This window comes from Dipodomys spectabilis, unplaced genomic scaffold, assembly GCF_019054845.1.
Source record: "Dipodomys spectabilis isolate Male_0828 unplaced genomic scaffold, ASM1905484v1 ptg000528l, whole genome shotgun sequence".
NCBI classification, from domain to species: domain Eukaryota; kingdom Metazoa; phylum Chordata; class Mammalia; order Rodentia; family Heteromyidae; genus Dipodomys; species Dipodomys spectabilis.
The window spans coordinates 669,724-688,546 of record NW_024871205.1 but is presented as its reverse complement, the minus strand read 5'-3'; the positions used below and the strand labels follow the sequence as shown (position 1 = coordinate 688,546).

At 63.5% G+C, this 18,823-nt stretch overlaps 1 protein-coding gene and 2 long non-coding RNA genes across 4 annotated transcripts in view; 2 read left to right on the top strand and 1 right to left on the bottom strand.

Annotated features, from left to right (window-relative positions):
- The window catches only part of Wwc1 (WW and C2 domain containing 1), a 51,370-nt gene extending 38,893 nt beyond the window's left edge, over positions 1-12,477 (bottom strand). The window contains exon 1 of the mRNA XM_042670222.1: positions 12,335-12,477. Coding sequence (XP_042526156.1) covers positions 12,335-12,453 — 119 coding nt within the window. The 5' untranslated portion in view covers positions 12,454-12,477. The remainder of the gene's footprint in view (positions 1-12,334) is intronic.
- LOC122099675 lies at positions 9,849-11,627 on the top strand. 2 transcript variants are annotated; one of them, XR_006145982.1, is made up of 5 exons: positions 9,849-9,956; positions 10,357-10,456; positions 11,047-11,100; positions 11,300-11,364; positions 11,464-11,627. It is a non-coding gene; the product is annotated as an uncharacterized LOC122099675 (long non-coding RNA). The 2 variants fall into 2 exon arrangements; XR_006145981.1 differs by lacking the exon at positions 9,849-9,956 and having other exon boundaries at positions 10,307-10,456.
- A 3,251-nt stretch (positions 12,478-15,728) lies between the features above and the next one.
- LOC122099676 lies at positions 15,729-17,009 on the top strand. Its single transcript, XR_006145983.1, has 3 exons — positions 15,729-16,088; positions 16,382-16,412; positions 16,536-17,009. It is a non-coding gene; the product is annotated as an uncharacterized LOC122099676 (long non-coding RNA).
- The last annotated feature ends 1,814 nt before the right edge of the window (positions 17,010-18,823 follow it).

Sequence of the window (18,823 nt, the reverse complement as noted above, 5' to 3'; positions counted from 1 at the left end):
ACGTGGAAGGACAGGGCGGGGAAGGACAGGGCGGGGAAGGACAGGGTGTGGAAGGACAGGGGGTGGAAGGACAGGGTGTGGAAGGACAGGGTGTGGAAGGACAGGGCGTGGAAGGACAGGGCGTGGAAGGACAGGGCGTGGAAGGACAGGGCGTGGAAGGACAGGGCGTGGAAGGACAGGACGTGGAAGGACAGGATGTGGAAGGACAGGGCGTGGAAGGACAGGGCGGGGAAGGACAGGATGTGGAAGGACAGGACGTGGAAGGACAGGACGTGGAAGGACGGGACGTGGAAGGACGGGACGTTGAAGTACGGGACGTGGAAGGACGGGGCGTGGAAGGACGGGGCGTGGAAGGACGGGGCGTGGAAGGACGGGGCGTGGAAGGACAGGAAGTGGAAGGACAGGGCGTGGAAGGACAGGGTGTGGAAGGACAGGGCGGGGAAGGACAGGGCGGGGAAGGACAGGATGTGGAAGGACAGGGCGTGGAAGGACAGGGAGTGGAAGGACGGGACGTTGAAGGACGGGATGTGGAAGGTCGGGATGTGGAAGGACGGGATGTGGAAGGACGGGACGTGGAAGGACGGGGCGTGGAAGGACGGGGCGTGGAAGGACGGGGCGTGGAAGGACAGGATGTGGAAGGACAGGGCGTGGAAGGACAGGGAGTGGAAGGACAGGGCGTGGAAGGACAGGATGTGGAAGGACAGGATGTGGAAGGACAGGACGTGGAAGGACAGGACGTGGAAGGACGGGATGTGGAAGGACGGGATGTGGAAGGACAGGATGTGGAAGGACAGGGTGTGGAAAGACAGGATGTGGAAGGACGGGATATGGAAGGACAGGGTGTGGAAGGACGGGACGTGGAAGGACAGGGTGTGGAAGGACAGGACGTGGAAGGACAGGGATGTGGAAGGACAGGATGTGGAAGGACAGGACGTGGAAGGACAGGATGTGGAAGGACAGGACTTGGAAGGACAGGGCGTGGAAGGATGGGACGTGGAAGGACGGGACGTGGAAGGACAGGACGTGGAAGGACGGGATGTGGAAGGACGGGACGTGGAAGGACAGGGCGTGGAAGGACAGGGCGTGGAAGGACAGGATGTGGAAGGACAGGACATGGAAGGACGGGGCGTGGAAGGACACAGCACATGGAAGGGACCGGGGACGTGGAAGGGATCCTCGTGGCTCCCCACAGGTGGTAGTGACCCGGGTGCCAAGGCTGGCTCCGTCCCCACAGAGGGCCTGGTGTCGCTGGGAACTTTCCCAGCCCCGCTGGCGTGCACCAGCCCTGCCCCTCTGGGGTGCCCGGGCATTGTTCCTCCTCTCTAGAGGCAGACCCACCACTGGGGGAGGGGCAGCTCCGGGCCGGGAGGAGGGCTGGGCCAGGCAGAGCCCGGGGGGCCATGAGTGTGCGTGCGTGCAGGGCACAGACCGAGGCCGCCACCCTCCCTGCACACACGTAGGTGCCACCTTCTCCCGGCGGGCGGAGGGAGACAGGAGCCTGGCACCCCCCCTCCGCTGCCACCGTGCATCGCTGCCCAGACCTGCCACAGACATGAGAACCATGGCTGAGCTCTGAAGCTGTCCCCGGCCAGGCCTTTGGCAGACGATTTCCATCGCCGCAGACACCGCCGTCCCCCAAAAACCCGTGGACACCCTCTTTCTCCCCAGCTCCGTTTCTTCTCTCCCCTGTCCCCTGCCTAAACCGGCGGCTCCTTCTTTTCCAGCACATGCAGCGGAGATGCTTTGGGGAGGGGTGGGGGCACCCCTCATTTGAGCCTCGGGCTTGGTGCTCACCTGGCACGCGCCCCACCACCAACTCTTTTCACTTTACTTATTTTCCACGTTTATGCCACGGCCAACCTGGACTGTGATCCTCCTAGTTATATAGCCGGGGTAATGGGGTAGGTGCATCACATTCTGCCAGGTTTCACTGGTGATGGTCTCCAGGAACGTTTTGCCTAGACTGGGCTGGAGCTGTATTCCTGCTGGCCTTGAACACGGTTCTCCAGATCTCATCTCTCGAGTAACCAGGATTTTACAGGCCTGAGCTACCATGCTAGGGATGACGTGTCTTTTTTTCTTTTTGTTAGTCCTGAGGCTTGAACTTGGGGCCTGGATGCTGCCCCTGAGCTATTTTGCACAAACCCAATGCACAGTGGTAAGCCACAGCTCCACTTCCCATTTTTGAGTGGTTAATTGGGAGTTAAGAATCTGACAGGGACTTTTCTGCCCAGGCTGGCTTTGAACTGCGATCCCTCCTCCTTGGATCTCAGCTTCCTGAGTAGATAGGATGACAGGTGTGAGCCACCAGCGCCTGGCTTTTGAAATAACACTTTTAAGAAGTCTTTCCTGATGGGCGCTGGTGGCTCAGGTCTGTCATCCTAGCTACTCAGGAGGCTGAGATCTGAGAATCACCGTTCAAAGCCAGCCTGGGGAAGGAAAGTCCTGAGACTCTTATCTCCAACGAACCACCAGAAAACCGGAAATGGCGCCGTGGCTCAAGTGGTAGAGTGCCCGCCTTGAGCTGAAGAGCTGAGGGACAGCGCCCAGGCCCAGAGTTCAAGCCCTACAACCGACCAGAAAAAAAAAAGAAGTCTTTCCTGACCTGACCAGGCCTCCTCCCACTGCCTTCGGTCACGGTCAGCGGGCGTGGTGACAGCGCTGGCCTGCACAGGGCCCCAGCCTCACTCAACTCCCTTTGGGCCTCTTCTAGGAAGGGCTTCCTGGCCAGGGCCTCTTTCCTATGTATCTCCATTGGGCCCTGAGGACAGTAAGGAGACCCCCCATCTCCCACTACTGTGCTGGGGGACCCCGGCCTGTCCCCTGGGGGGAGCCCTGGTTGGGCGGTGGTGGTCACCCCACTGTCCTCTGGCTAGCCTGGGACCCAGGACCCCGGTGACGGGGACCGCGTGGCCCTCCCTCCTTCCTTCTGCCGGCAGAGGGAGGGCAGCCTCGGTGGGCAGGGAGAGTCTAGAGGCCTGTGCAGGCCTGGGTCTCCCAAGGGTCCCCCAAGTCCCTCCCACCTCAGCCTGCACACGTGCCCAGCACACCCCGATTTAGGGGCCACGGCTGCCAAGCGCCCTTGGTGGGGCAGTGTCCCCCCCACGGTGCCCCCCAACCCCACCCCGGGGGCGGAGCGCGGGGCGCAGGCCCGCCGGGTCTGCACGGCGCTCACTAACACGCACTCACTGACTTCCATCGGCGGGGATGGGAGGCGGCCCCAGACACCTCTCCACGCCTGTGCAGCAGAGACGGGCATCGAGGCTGTGAACCGCAGGGCCACTGGGCCACGGACACCCTGGGAGCCAACCAGACTACAATGTGTGCACACAACCCTGACACATGTCACGTGCACTAACAGTAACAAGCAAAGGGGGAGTCGATTAACTCCCTCCCTCCATTCTTCTCTTTCTTCCCTTTTCTGACTGTCCTTTTTTCTATTCAGTGTGTGTGTGCGCCAGTCCTGGGATTTGAACTCGGGGCCTGAGTGTGGTTGTCCCTTAGATCTTTCACTGAAGGCTAGCACTGTACCACTTGAGCCACAGCTCTGCTTCTGGCTTTTTGCGGATAAAGAGTCTTACGGACTTTCCTCCTCCCAGCTGGCTTCCAACCGTGATCCTCAGATCTCAGCCTCCTGAGTAGCTAGGATGACAGGCGCGAGCCACTGGCTCCTTTCCATTTCCATCTGGCGTGTCGTTGTGCATCTTTATGGGCGTGGTGGGTAACGGTGGATCAGGCTGGGGGCGGGGGGGACGGCCCCATCCAGAACCTGAGACCCCGGCCATCCCGTCACCAGCGGGGACCTTCCTGAGGGACACATGGCTCCCTTGGGGGGACAGCAGAGGGGCGGGAGCGGACGGGTGGTTTTTCAGGCCAACAAAGCTGCCTGCAGAGCCCCTTCCATCTCCTCCGAGGTTGCCGATGAATTCATCCCCTGCCCCTGATTGTGACCTCGCTGGGAGCTCAGGACCCGGAGGTCTGGGGCGGGAGGGATGACGTAGAACAATCTCGTTGGTTTATGGGGTGAGCCATGCCTCCTTCAGCTGCAGTGGCCGGACCGCAGACACGGCCGTGCGCCGGCCCCGGGACCCAGTGTCTGCAGCCACCGTGGCTGCTGAAGGTGCAAGCGTGTCCCCCCCTTCCACGGCTGCAGTAGCCCGGCCGAAGGAGGCTGCCCTTCCTCCACCGCTAACCCCGGAGGCCGAGGGGAGACTCAGAGTTTAAAGACCCGTCTGGGTGATACAGTGAACACCTGTCTGGAGAATCTAAGGAAGCAGCCGGATGCCTGGCGGAGGAAACTGCGAGCAACGCTCATGTCTCACAGCCAGAAACCATCCTTTCTGCTCCCGTCCTCTTCTACCTGAGTCACTGTGGCTTGCTCTGCCCCTCCCCTTTTCAGTCACTTCTGGCCCAGGGAGGAAAGCAAGGCGGGTCGGGACCCGGCTCCCAACTCCTTTCTTGCAGGTCCAGGAATGTGTACCATGCAGCAGAAAGGCGTTGGCTGACTCCAGGTTCATGAGCACTGTCGGTTAATGATAAACACTTCCCCGCGCCCCTCCTTCTCCCCCGAAGAGTGGATTAAGTTTTAACGTGTGCTGGCAGGGGCTCAGGCTTCTGAGAGTCCTCCCCTGGCATTTTCACGGGGCAAGCAGACATGGGCGGTTGGTAAGAGGTACCAGAGGAAAGACGGCCCGGAACGCTGCCTTTGAAGTTCTTTCTTGAAAAGTCCAAGGAGCCCTTAGGGGAATCTCAGCTCCGGTGGGAAGGGAAGAGAGCCGGGGCCTCGGGAGTGAAGTCTGGCGTGGGCATGGGGGGCCGCAGACCCCTCGCCCTCCCTCCCTCCCTCCCTCGGCTCTGAGATCAGGACATGGAACCCTTGCAGGGGTTGAAGCTGAAGGCGTGTGTGGGAGGCTGGGCAGGGCACAGGGGAGCAAGAGGCCTCCATGGGAGGGAGGGGGCGGAGGGTCCCGGCTTTGTAGTTGTCTGGTCGGCTCTGATTCTGCACCTGTGGGATCCTATCTCCACTGAACCAGCAGAAAGCTGGAAGTAGAGCTGTGGCTCAAATAGTGAGACCACCAGCTGGGCACAAAACCTAAGAGACACCCACCGCCCAGGCCCTCAGTTCACACCCCAGTACTGGCGCATGCAGACGCGTGTGCACGCACGCACACAGACACGCACATGCACGTGCGCGCGCGCGCACACACACACACACACACACAAGTAACCCACAGGCAGTCCAAGCCCACAGTCTGACCAGGATCTAAGACCTCAGAGGTCAGCTTGGTCCTTGCTAAGCTCTGTCACAGATGTCAAGCAGCGAGCAGAACACAGCAGGGAGGCTCGGAGCTGGTGCCTCCAGGGTGGACAGGGCCCTTCGTCCACGAGACGATTCCTGAGAGGGAGGCTGACAAGCCAGGCGGCTGGGGAGTTGCTCGCACACCTGCTGGCTCAGCCACAAGACGGACACATAGCGGCGCTCCCCCCCCCCCCCCCCCCCAGCGAGCGAGTGAGCCCAGCCAAGGGCTGGCCCCAGTCCGGATTACCAGGCGAGCTCAGGACCACCCTCCCTGCCTGACCTTGGGGACAGGTCCCGGCCTGTGCTGCTGTTTAATCAGCCCCAGAACCAGGACTCGGTTTCCCCAATGGCAGAACCGGAGACAGCAGCAGTTTTTGCCTCGAAGCGTGGCTACCAGAATTCGACCCCATGCTGTACGCCGGCTGACACAATCTGAAGTCTTAGAAAATGTCAGCCGGCATTAGCTCCCACCCACGGAGTATGACATGCGCATTGAGGGCATTGTACCATGCCGGGCGCTGGTGGCTCACGCCTGTCACCCCAGCTACTCAGGAGGCTGAGATCTGAGGGTCACGGTTCGAAGCCAGCCTGGACAGGAAAGTCCATGAGACTCTTATCTCCAATTAGCCATCAAAAATCGGGAAGTGGAGCTGTGGCTCAAGTGGTAGAGTGTCAGCCTTGAGTCAGCCCAGGCCCTGAGTTCACCATGACGTCTGACCCATTTCTGAGTCGGCAGTAGTTAGGCTGCGGCTGTGTGGTTGCGGGAGGAGCCGAATAAATACAATATTGCAACGTCCTGTTTATTTACAAGGCGTCTCACCCTACGATAAGACACTGAGCATGGGGGCCAGGAAGGAAACCAAGTCACAGAGAGCTGGGCACTCCCTGGGGGAGCTGGACTTCGCCCGGCACACCAGCCCTTAGCCCCCTGCAGCACGTCAGGCTCGGTAGTGTGTGTGGGGGAACACAAAGGTCCCCCCCATATTCCAATCTAGGGTCACACCAGCACGGTCCTGGCGCCCCGTGACATTCACACAACACCCCGGTCCCGATCACACGCACCGCCACCACACACAACACCACCCCCATCGGTGTCATCATCACGGGCCGGGCTCTGCCTCACCCGAGCACAGACACCGGAGCGGCAGGCCGGGCTCAGGGGGCGCTCTGTCCACCGACGCCAGCAGAGTGGCCGTGCCTAGCTGGGCGGGGCTGTCAGGCCACGGCCCTTCCAACGCTTCAGGCAATGTCTGCAGGCTCTCCAGAGCTCAGGGCTTGTCTCTGATAAGACCAAGCACTGCCAAGATGGCCAGCGGGTACAAATGTCCACGGGGCTCCCCAGGAGGAAAATCGCGTGGGCAGGGAGGGAAGGAGGAGGGGCCATGCGGAAGGGAAGTCCCTCCTTAATCCCACTTGCAGCTGTGGAGTGGGGCCTGTCCAAGGTCACAGCCAAGCTGTGCGGGCGAGTCGGAGCCGGCCTCCGTTGCCGAGAACCGTGTGCGGTCGTCGTGAACGAAATTCCGCACGACTGCGGGGGGTTTCTGCTTATTTCCCTGATTCTTTCCTCTCTCAGAACCCCTAGAAGGGAAGAGGAAGGCCCGGAAATCCCACAGACCCAGCTGGAGGTCCCGCTCACACCCGCCAGCCCCTTAACACCTCGCGGCCAGAAAGAACGCGGCATGGATTAAAGATCCCACATCGCCATCACCCTGCTTCAGCCCTTTGGCACGTGGGTGGCATAAAGGTGCATCGTGTGCCTGTCAGAAACTTCTGGAACGCACGGTGAGCTGCTCACTGAACTCTGTGACGTGTCCAAGCCAAGCCATGACCGGGTCAGCTGGCACCAGGACGGACGCCCTGTAACCAGTCAGGCAAGGAGTAAAGGGGTATGTGGGGGGGGGGCAGGAACTGGGGGGAACTTCCCCCAAACCAGGCTCTGATGACAGCAGGGGGGGAGGGGGGGCTGGCGGGCTGCGTGTGGAAGTTCCCGCCACAGGGAAGGTCTGTCCTGCCCTCCACAACCCCCCTGCTCCCCACGTTTGATAGAAAGTTTCCTACGCAGCCGCTAAGTGGCCCGGAGCGGAGGTGGAGGGACAGATGTCGCTGGGTAGCTTTTCTCCGCTTTCTCTGTTTAACCTCCAGCCCTGCCCGGCCTCCACACCCGACCTCCTGCAGCTCCACCCGTGGAGCTAGGCGCTGGCGCTGCAGGGCGCTGGACCCTGCGGGACTCACGTGGACTCAACCCACGTCCAGCACCCCCCCCCTCCCCAGCCGGTGACAGCAACTTTGCCAGCGCCATTTCTCCACGGGAGTGGAAGCCACGTATCCAGGGCTCATCCACGTATTGGGGTGGGCGGAGAAACTGTGGACACCCGTCACCTGGAGCAGAGCCACGGGAGCTCGGAGCGCTCAGCTCGGACAGCCACCTGAGCTGTCATCTCCTGAAAACGCTGTCCCCCCCCCTGCACCCCCCCTCCAGGGCCCCCGCAGCCACACGCCCGCCCCTCCGGCGCCCTCCTACTGGAGACCTGACCGGGCTGTGCCCGCCTTCCCAGTAACCTGTCTGCCTTCCAAAGGGTAGCGTTTGTCTGGGACCCAGGCCTTGGGGAAGCGGCCAGCTTGGGCATGGGCTCCTTCCTGCCCTTGTTCCTGCCCGTCCTTGCCGGGATGGGGGGCTTTCTCTGGTGACACGGAGAGGACTTCAGCCCCTCTGAGTCTGGCGGGCACCTCCTTGGCAAGCGCCCTCCCCAGAGGGCTGACGGGCAGAGCACCCGGGGAGCCTCAGCGGGCCGCGGCTCCTGGTCACGTTCTAGACATCCCTGGGCCGCAGCGCTTTCTCCCTGTCTGGGCTACGGCTCCCCCCCCCCCCCCCCACTTTATTTCTTCCTGGTACTGAACGCAAGGCCTGGGCATTGTCCCTTAGCTCTTTCACCCAAAGCTGGTGCTCTACTGTTTGAACCACAGCGGCATTTTTCTGGCTTTCTGGGGGTTAATTGGAGATGAGGCTCCCACAAACCTCCATCCTCGGATCCCAGCCTCGTGAGTAACTAGGATTACAGTCACAGGCCACCAGTGCCCGGCTTCGTCTTACATCATCGTCCTTATTACTATTATTATTATTTTGGAGGAACTAGGGTTGAATTCCGGGCCTCTCACGTGCTTAGGTGGGCGCTCTGCTACTTAAGCCACGCCTCCATCTTAAAATCAACCCTGGAAAAGAACCAGGACAGCCCTCTCACAACCGGCTGAGCCATCAGGACTCCAGGCAGGTGTTTGCGGGCCCTGAGGATGTGACTGACCACCAGGCAGAGGAACTTTGGGCAAAATCCCAACCTGGAGTGACCCCGCCCGCCCGCCCGGCCGCCCGGCCACGCCCCTCAGTCCCTCTTAACTGACCACAAAGCAATCCCGTCTGTCATCCCTGAGCCTTGGCTGCACGGCACACGGCAAAGTCTGCAGAGGACCCACACCGCTGCCTGCGGTCTCTCCAGCCAGAAAGGGGCGTGAGGAATGACCCTGCCATCATACCATCCACAAGGGCCGACATGGATGCGTGCGAGAGAGAGGGAGAGAGAGAGAGAGAGAGAGAGAGAGAGAGAGAGAGAGAGAGAGAGAGAGAGAGAGAGAGCGCAGGGGAGACCTCTTCTAGACCCCGGCTTGGCGATATCTGCTGCACAGCCTTGGGCCGGTCACAGCTCTGTCCAGGGTCAAGTGAGAAGCAGGGTCAGGTGACCGGAAAGCCCGGAACTTGCCCTCGGTGCCTTCGCCGGGCCCAGCCCTGCCCAGGCCCTGGACCTTTAGTGCTCTGTCTGTGGCTTCCTTGTTCCATGCAGGGCAAACGCGAGGCCCAGAGACCCCGGCAAGGCCGCGGGCCTGGGTCGCCTCGCTGGAGCTGGGGCTGCACCGCAGCAGTGAAGCCTCTGCCTGGCGTGAGATGCCTGCTTCCCCCACACGGACTCTTCTGACACTCAGACCACCAGGCAGACGAGGCGGCCCGTCCGAGGACTGAGAGCAAGCCCCGGGACAGAGCCCTCAGCGGGAAGTTGGGGGGAGCCCCTGAGGACCTGGAGGTTCTCTTCTTGGGGAATGCGCCCCGCACTGTGAACACCTGGCGCCCGCCAGAGGCCGCAGCGCGGCTGGACTTCCCGCTCCGATGACCTCTCCACCACGGAGCTCGCAGAAGCCGGCCCCGAATCCCGAGAGACGCCGCCCTGGAGTGCGTGGGGCGTGGGGACCCCAGGCCTGAGTATTCAAGGCTGAGGGTTTCCCCATCCAGACCCATAGATGCACCAGGGCGCACAGGTGAACACCAACGGGGCACAGGCAGGAACCGGGCTTCCAGAAACTTCTCTTTACAGCCTCATCCGTCCCGGCCATCCTCCCTCCCCGGGGGAACAATGGTGCATTTGTTCGGCGTGGCGTGGAATGGACACGCAGGCCGGGCAGGCTCTGAGCGTACCAGCACCGGCTGTGGGGTGGCAGAGGTGTGGGCCGGGTCCGAGGGGCCCCTGCGGCCCCCGCTCCCCCCGACAGCCCGCCCCTCCCCACCCCGGCCCGCCCGGGCAGCGCTGTATCCTTTGGCCCAGTGGGCAGGGCCCGAGCTGGAACCCTCTCCGGTTGTTGGGACGACGGTGCCCTGGAATTTCAGCCTCCCTGGGTGAGCAGGGCAGAGCTGGCAAGGCTGGCGGCCTGGCTGGTGAAAGGGATGTGAAAGCTGGGTCCCCCCCTCCCCGCCCCCAGCAGCCCCAGCCGGCCCGGGACGGCTGGGCTCGGTGGGGACATTCTCCCGGGTTGCTAACCGGAGGCTTTGTCCCCGTCCCCCCCAAAGGGGCTCAGCTGTGGCTGAAGGACCACCTGACCTACTCAGGACAGGGCTGGGGCCTGTATGAGCCGCAGAAGGAAAACCCCTCTCCAAGAGAATTTATCTCTCTATCCCCCCCCTCCCCCCCCCCCCCCCCCCCGCCCAAAAGAGGCTCCATGTTTTGCTCCAGCCTCTCTGTCTCAGATCACCCTGTCCTCCCTCCCCTCCTGTCCCCGCCTGGAATCTGGCCGGGAAGCCGGTGGCGTGAAGGAGAAAGGCTCTACAGCAAGTCCCCCAGAGATCACACACAATCCACCCTCACAGGCCAGCCGCAATTCAGAGCTCAGAGAGGTCAAGTAAGTTGCCCGAGGCCACACAGGCCGGACCAAAAGCGCCATCCCTAACAGGGAAAATTCCACCGATGCACAGGTAGGTGTAGGGAGAGGCAGAGCTCTACCCCAAATCCTCCACGGAAGCCCAGCACAGGGGCTGCGCACCAGGCCAGCACTGAAGAATGACCAAAGACGCACAAAGGCAAAGCCTCGGGCTTGGAAGGATGGAGCACCGATGGCTCCAGGAAGGCCCAGTGTGCTTCTGACCCCCTCCCCCACACAGGCCGAGCCTGCCTGACCCCGGGCAGTCTCCGGCTGTAACAGAAGGACGTCCAGTAATTTTCAGGGCTCCTTCTTATGTAGAGTGCTAGGTATTACTTATTTCCCATCTGTCAATGTGGCAGGAAAGGGGTTCTTGTTGTTCCGTTTCGTGGTACCGGACTTGAACTCGGGGCCTGGGGTGCTTTTCCCTTAGCTTAGAACTCAAGCAATCCAACACTGAAATGCTGCTCCAGAGGGGACTGTCCCAGAAGAAAGGCACTCGTGACCTGACTGAGGGAGCAGTAACCCTCGGCACAGCACCTCAGTAATAGCAACACCTTTCTACGTTTCAGAAGTTTCCTTGCAAGTGCAGGAATGCTGAACACAGAGCAGGCACCGGGGACAAGGTGCGGATGGACGGACAGATGGACAGACAGACAGACAGATGAATGAATGGACTGATGGATAAGTGGACAGATGCACGGCTGGATGGACCCATGGATGGATCAATGAATGGATGGATGGATGGACACACGAACAGACGGATGGACGGATGGATACAGGCACTCTGTGACTCTCAACTCTCGTTTTCTGCTTCTTTTTTAGAAAAAGACCTGGACACACATCCCAACCTGGGCTTAAGAGTCCCCCCATCCAGACCTGGTGACAAGGTCAGTGTTCCCCAAAACCGACCTCAGCTGTCTCCCAGGACGCGCCCCCAAGGTCACAGGCTGCGGGGGGGGGGGGGGGAACTCTACACTCTGTTCCAGAGACTGGCGGCGAAGGGCCGGAGAGGGGTCTGGGGACAGCAGGCACCCCTACGCCCCAGTGCCCGGGACACTCGGGGAGGACTGAGCGCAAGCACCGCGCAGTACCCTGCTATGACCCAGATAAGGGAAGTGAGAAGCTGGGTGCCCCCCAGGCGGCCACCTGACCTGCGGGGTGGGGGTGGGGGGGGGCCAGGGGGCAGGGGTGGAGCAGAAGGCATGGGGGGGGGCTGGGGGGGAGGAGGATGGGATGGGGAGCACGGAGGGGGGGGCCTCTCACCTCCACAGCCCCCAACCGGCCGGCAGGGTCCTGGAGGGCAGGGTGGCCGCTGCCGCCCCCCGCCCCCCTTCTCTCCCCCCTGCCCCCTCCTCCCCTCCCCCTGCACCCCTCCCCCTGCACCCCTCCTCCCCTCCCCTCCTCCTCCCCTCTCCCCTTCCCCCCCTCGCCCTCCTCCCCCTCTTCCTCCCCTCCTCCCCCTCTCCTCTTCTTTTCCTCCCCCTCTTCTCTTCCTCCCCCTCCTCCCCCTCTTCCTCCCCTCCTCCTCCTTCCTCCCTCTCTTCCCTCCTCTTCCTCCCCCTCCTCCCCCCCTCTTCCTCCCCCTCCTCCCCTTCCCCTCCTCCCCTCTCCTCTTCCTCCCCCTCCTCCCCCTCTTCCCTCCTCTTCCTCCCCTTCTCCCCTCTCCCCCTCCTCCCCCCTCTTCCCTCTCCTTCCCCTCCTCCCCCTCTCCTCTTCCTCCCCCCTCTTCCCTCCTCTTCCTCCCCCCTCCAGGTGTGGCCGGCCCCGGCTCCCCCCCCCCCCCGCCCCTCCCCTCCCGCCCTCCCTCCCTCCCGGGGGCGGGGCCGGGCGCAGGTGCGCGTGCGCGGCGCGGCCTACCTGTCCCGCGGGTCCACCCAGCTGGTGGCGCGGCGCGCGTGGTCGATGAAGTAGGCCCGGCCCTCGGGGTCGCGCGCCCGCTCCCAGCCCGCGGGCAGCGGCAGCGCCGGCCGGGGCATCGTCCCCGCGCCCCGCGCTCCCCATGCGGCCGGGCGCGCGCGGGGCGGCGGCGCGGGGCGCGTGCGGGGCGCGGCGGGCCGGGCGCGGGCCGGAGCCGGAGCCGGAGCCGGAGCCGGAGCCGGAGCCGGAGCCGGAGCCGCCGCCGCCGCCGCCGCCGCGTCCGCCCCGCCCCGCGCGCGCCCCGCCCCGCCCCGCCGCCTGCGCCAGGTGCGGCCGCGCGCAGGTGCCCGCGCCGGGGACGGGGGCGGGCGGGGCCCTCGGGAGGCCGAGCCCGGACCCGACCCCTGGCCCCCGACCCCGACCCCGATCCCTGACCCCGACCCTGACCCCGATCCCCGCGCCCGGACCCGACCCTCGACCCCGACCCCGACCCCCGACCCTGCGCCCAGACCCGGACCCTGACACCGACTCCGACCCCCGACCCCCGATCCCCGATCCCCGCGCCCAGACCCGGACCCCGACACCGACCCCGATCCCGGCGCCCGGACCCGACCCCCGACCCCGACCCCGACCCCCGACCCTGACCCCGACCCTGACCCCGACCCCGACCCCGACCCCCGACCCTGCGCCCAGACCCGGACCCTGACACCGACTCCGACCCCCGACCCCCGATCCCCGATCCCCGCGCCCAGACCCGGACCCCGACACCGACCCCGATCCCGGCGCCCGGACCCGACCCCCGACCCCGACCCCGACCCCCGACCCTGACCCCGACCCTGACCCCGACCCCAACCCCGACCCCGACTCCCGCGCCCGGACCCGGACCCTGACACCGACTCCGACCCCCGACCCCCCGATCCCCGATCCCCGCGCCCGGACCCCGACCCTGACCCCCGATCCCCGCGCCGGACCCGGTGCCGCGGCCGGCCGGGCCCCGCCCGCCTCGCAGCGGCTCCTGAGGCCGCGACCCGAGGATCGGGGTTCGAAGCCGGCCCCGCCTCTCCAGGAGCCGCCAAGCCCGGCCGGGCCGCGGCCGAGCGATAGAGCGCCGGGTCAGGACAGCAGCCGGCCGGAGGCTAAGCCGGGCCGGCACCAACTCCACCAGCAAACCGGGAACCAGACCCAGAACGAAGGCACGGGCGGGCCGAGGCCGGGCCGGAGCCTCCACCAAGGGACTGGCCGAGGCCAGGCCGGAGCCTCCACCAAGGGACGGGCCGAGGCCGGGCCGGAGCCTCCACCAAGGGACGGGCGGGCCGAGGCCGGAGCCTCCACCAAGGGACGGGCCGAGGCCGGGCCGGAGCCTCCACCAAGGGACGGGCCGAGGCCGGAGCCTCCACCAAGGGACGGGCCGAGGCCGGGCCGGAGCCTCCACCAAGGGACGGGCCGAGGCCGGGCCGGAGCCTCCACCAAGGGACGGGCCGAGGCCGGGCCGGAGCCTCCACCAAGGGACGGGCCGAGGCCGGGCCGGAGCCTCCACCAAGGGACGGGCCGAGGCCGGGCCGGAGCCTCCACCAAGGGACGGGCTGAGGCCGGGCGGGAGCCTCCACCAAGGGACGGGCGGGCCGAGGCCGGAGCCTCCACCAAGGGACGGGCGGGCCGAGGCCGGAGCCTCCACCAAGGGACGGGCGGGCGGAGGCCGGGCCGGAGCCTCCCAGAGGGGCCAGCGGCCCAGCGCCCCGTGGGCCTTGGTGAGGGAGGGGCCCTGGCCTGGGCCTCAGCGTCCCCCCTCCACCCAGGTGTGGACCCTGTGACCCCAGGCAGGTGACCCCACCCAGCCCTTTATAGGGGACCCCTCCCCTGCTCAACCACTGGAGCACAAACGACAAACCCCTTCCACTGCTCTTGTTCTTGTCTATCTAGGGCCTCCCCCCCCCTTGCCCCCCAAGCCCCTCCACGTTCTGATTAGTGACCCCGGGGGAAGACCGGCAGGTGTCTCCCCCAAACACACAGGACCCTGCTGGATCTAAACAAGGGGAATGGATCTGATCTGTGTGGAAGCTGAGGCTCCAGCGTGAGATGGTGCGTCTGTCAGTCTGTCTGTCTGTTCCCAGCAGGAGCCTCCCAGCGGTGAACTCACCTAGCTGCTTTGCTGCCTACTTTACTTTGGTAATGCTAGATTTCCTCCAGCCCTGGGATTGCGATATTAGGGTGAAGATCCAGGCAGAAGACCACCTGGATGATTACTCATTAGTAGGGATTGTCTCCTGATGTCTGCGAGGTCAGTTCCTGGGGCTCATGGTCACATTCAACGGTGGGAGAAACACATCACAAGACAGAGAAGGTTTGGGTGAAAGAAAAAACAAAACAAAACCCTGGCCAGGTGCACGCAAGGCAGAGATGGGTTCCTGTGTGTGTGTGTGTGTGTGTGTGTGTGTGCGTGTGTGTGTGTGTGTGTGTGTGTGTGTGTGTGTGTAAGACAGGGAGACAGATGGAGTGAACTTGGGGCCCCAGTGCTGTCCCTTAGCTTCTTTTGCTCAAGCTGAGCTCTTATGTCACACCTCTACTTCTGTTTGCTTGTTTGCTGTTTTGTTGAGTCTCACCACGACATCCATCCATCCCCAGATCTCAGCCTTCTAAGTAGCCAGAATTACAGGCGTGAGCCACCAGAGAGATCCCCCCGCCCCCCCCCCCCCCCCGCCCCACACCATGGGTTCCCAGGCAGAAGAACCAGGGCCAAGTGGGAAAGGCTGAAGGTCACTCAGGAGAGGAGGGGTGTGGGAGAGTTCCCAGTCTGGATTCTTGCTGTGGGGAGACACTGCCAGTCCTCACCGGTTTGATCACTTGATTCTCAGCTTGGCCTTCTCCTCCTCCCTCCTCTCTTCCTCCCTCCTCCTCTCTTCCTCCCTCCTCCTCTCCCCCCCCCCCTCCGGCTTTGTGCCCTAACTGAGTCCAGCGACCCTGCAGCTCCCCCCGGGGCTGGTAGGACAGGTTGGGCCAGGGAGCCACTGTGTCTTTCACTGAGGGGGAAGTGAATTTGGAGGAGGAGGAGGAGGAGATGAAATCCCAATGTTTTTCCGGGGGGTGGGGGGTGGAAGAGAAGAAGGGGGGGCGAGCAGAGGCCTCTCCCATCCCGCAGCCCTCTCCCCCTGCCCCCCACCCCGTCCCGGGCAGCAGGAATGGGGGTGCAGTGCTCAGTAACCAGCAGGCCGGCTGAAGCAAGTCTCTGGGGTATTTATAGCAACCCATTGTCATGGTACCGGGCTCCAGGACACTTAGATTAAACGCAGCCCAGCTTGCTCAGAGATGCCGGGATAAAGGCCTAGCGGATGCAGCAGCAGAGGCGGGGGGGGGGGGGGCTGCACGCAGATCTGGGGGGGGGGGAGAGGAGTGGAGAAAGCCCTCAGCAGCCACCTGCGGGGCGAGCCTGGTGCCCTGTCCCGTCAGTCTGCTCGGCCTCTGGCTGTGAATGCCACACCCCGGGGCCCTGAGAGCCCCAGCTTCTGGTTGGAAGTGAAGTGCCTGTCCCCCCCAAAAAGGCCAGGTGCCTGCCAGGAGCTTGGTCCCCGGCAGGGGCCCCCATGGAGAGGTGTCTGGGTCCCGTGGCTTCGAGCTTCACCCTTGGGAGGATGCGCCCCGTGAGAAGCCCCCCCCCCCCCCCGCGTCTGCCCGGGGCCTTTGCACAAGCCCTGGTCCCGCGGAGAATTCTCACTGTCAGCTGGAGCAGCCTCGAGCGGTTCTTTTTCCACTGCTTAAGGTTGGTTTATGCTCTCTGCCCCCTCCCCCACCAGCCCACCAGCCATACCAGGTGTGGAACTCAGGGCCTCATGCAAGCCTCTATGACTTGAGCCAGGTCCGCAGCCCTCCCCTGCCCTGTGTTTGCTTGAGTCATTTGTCACCGGGTCTCGCACTTTTTGTCCAGGATGGACAGTGATCCTCTTACCTACGCCTGCTGGGATTGTAGGTGGTACCACAGGGCCGTGCCTAGCCGTGTGTGTGTGTGTGTGTGTGTGTGTGTGTGTGACTTTTCTTTTTCTTCTGATTTTCCAGATGGTCACCTCCTGGGTAGCTGGAATTACAGGTGGGAGATCCCATGCCTGGCCATACTCTCTTTCTTTCCCCCTGCAGCCTTATTTTACTTCTGTTTCTCTTTCCCTAAGAATCGGCTTCTTATCACCGCCCCCCCCCTTTTCCATCTCTCCAGGGTGTGAATGGGGACAGCAAGGAGGACCCGGAGACCAGCACCCTGCTTAGAGGACAGGGCAAAGGCCCGCCCAGCCCACCTCTTTAGCCCCTCTTCCTGCTGGGAGGGAGCAGATGGCCGTACTCCCCCAGAACAACTGGGACCCCCCACGTACCCTAGAAGCCACGCGCCTCTCTACACCGAGGGACGGCCGCTCGCAGAGCCTGAGGGCCGTTAAAGAGCGCGGTTCCCTTTCCTTCGGGTCTGAGACGGGGACCACCTCCGTACCTGACACCTTCGCCCACTGGAGGGGCTCCTCCAACAGAACCACGCCTCCAACCCAAGTTCTGCTTTCTGAGTTTGAAGGCGTTTGTGTCGAGAGTGGGTCTAGATGTAAGAAGAGGCCGGATCAGCCAGGCCGTCAGTGGCTCTTGCCTGTCACCCTAGCTGCTGAGGATCGGGGTTCAAAGCCAGCCCAGGTAGGAAAGTCTGTGAGACTCTTATCTCCAATGACCCACCAGAAAACTTGACGTGGTGCTGTGGCTCAAGTGGTAGATGGTAGAGGGCTAGCCTTGAGCTGAAGAGCTGAGGGACAGCGCCCAGGCCTAGAGTTTAAGCCCCATGACCGATAAAAGAACAACAATAAAAAAAAAAACCCAAACCACTGCATTTTGAAATTTTATTCCATTTCCGTCTCCTTGATCACAGTGGCTGATATAGACAACGCTCTCCCTAAAGCCTGACTGACTGAGCCAGGTGCCGGTGCTCAGGGACAGCACCCAGGCCCTGAGTTCAAGCCCCAGGACTCGCACAAAAAACAAAACAAGAGCGACTGATGGACAGACATAACAATCATGAATTAATGACGTGCCTTGAAACAGACACTGAGTTTCTTTTTTCTTTTTTTATCAGTCATGGGTCTTGAACTCTGGGCCTGGGCGCTGTCCCTCAGTTCTTCGGCTCAAGGCTAGCGCTCTACCACTTGAGCCACAGCGCCACTTCCAGCTTTTTCTGCTTATGTGGTGCTGAGGAATGGAACCCGGGGCCTCATGCATGCGAGGCAAGCGCTCGACCACGGAGCCACCTTCTCAGCCCCTGCCTGCCAACTTCTTTTTTTTTTTTTTTTTGGTCTGGTCGTGAGGCCTGGACTCTGGGCCGGGGCACTGTCCCTCAGCTCTTCAGCTCAAGGCTAGCGCTCTACCACTTGAGCCACAGCGCCACTTCCAGCTTTTTTCTTATGTGGTGCTGAGGAATGGAACCCAGGGCCTCAGGCATGCAAGGCAAGCGCTCTACCACGGAGCCACCTTCCCAGCTCCCTGCCTGCCAACTTCTGATTTGGGCCTGGGGCCTCGTAGCAGCCAGGGCCTGGCCTCTCCTGGGCCTCGGTGTTAGGAGCTGTGCACCCCCCCGCCCCCCCCAAATGCTCTCGCTCTTTAACGGCAAGTGCTGACGGGAAAGAGTGGGGAGCAGAGTCTGTGTCTGGACGTGCCCCCATGGACGTGGCCCCTGGACAGCGCCTTGCGCCCCACAAGCCCAGCTGCGAGTGTCTGACGTCCGGCCAGCACGCGGGCACCGCTTGAGGACCGAGGTGACCGCAGGACCCAGACTCACGGCCCAGGGGGTGAAGCGGCCTCTGGCCTGCCCGGTGACCCCAGATGGGGCATGCGCTGGGGGGCGGCTCTCCTCAGCAGCCAGGGTGGGGGTGGACCGGGCCTCCCAGGGGAGGAACTCCCCTCGCCCGGCTGCCCACTGGTCCTGGCTGGTCGCACCCCGTGCTGTGTACCCCCCCCCCCACAGCGGTCGGCCAGGTCTTCAGCTGCAGCGCCCTGGGCTCTGAGAGTTGGGGCGCAAGGTTGGAGCTCTGAGGCCCAGTCTACGTGACCGAGGGGGCCAGGCCCCTCGGCAGGGACAAGCCGGCCCTGGCATCCCAGAGACCAGCGCGGCGTTTGTTCTGCGGTTGGTGGAGACGGGCGGGGCTGCAGGTGTGCTGCGCGTGCTCGGGCGCTGGTGGGATGGGCGTGCTGGGCTCACGGGTGGGTGTCCAGGCGGAAGGCGGCTGCCACCCGGGCCCGCCCTTCAGCAGCGGCGCCAGCTGGGCACACTGGCTCCCACCTGGAGCCCCAGCCCCTCACATGGCCCCACGTGTGACCCCACGGGATAAGACCCACGCCCCCCTCCCCGTGTCTTGAGCTCCCCCGGGGTAGAACCCTGGGCTCTTGGTTTCTGGGTTCCCGGTGGCCTCCCACCCCACAGTGACCCCCCGGTTCTCCCTCTGGAGAGCGAGACATGGCCCATCCTGCACACACAGC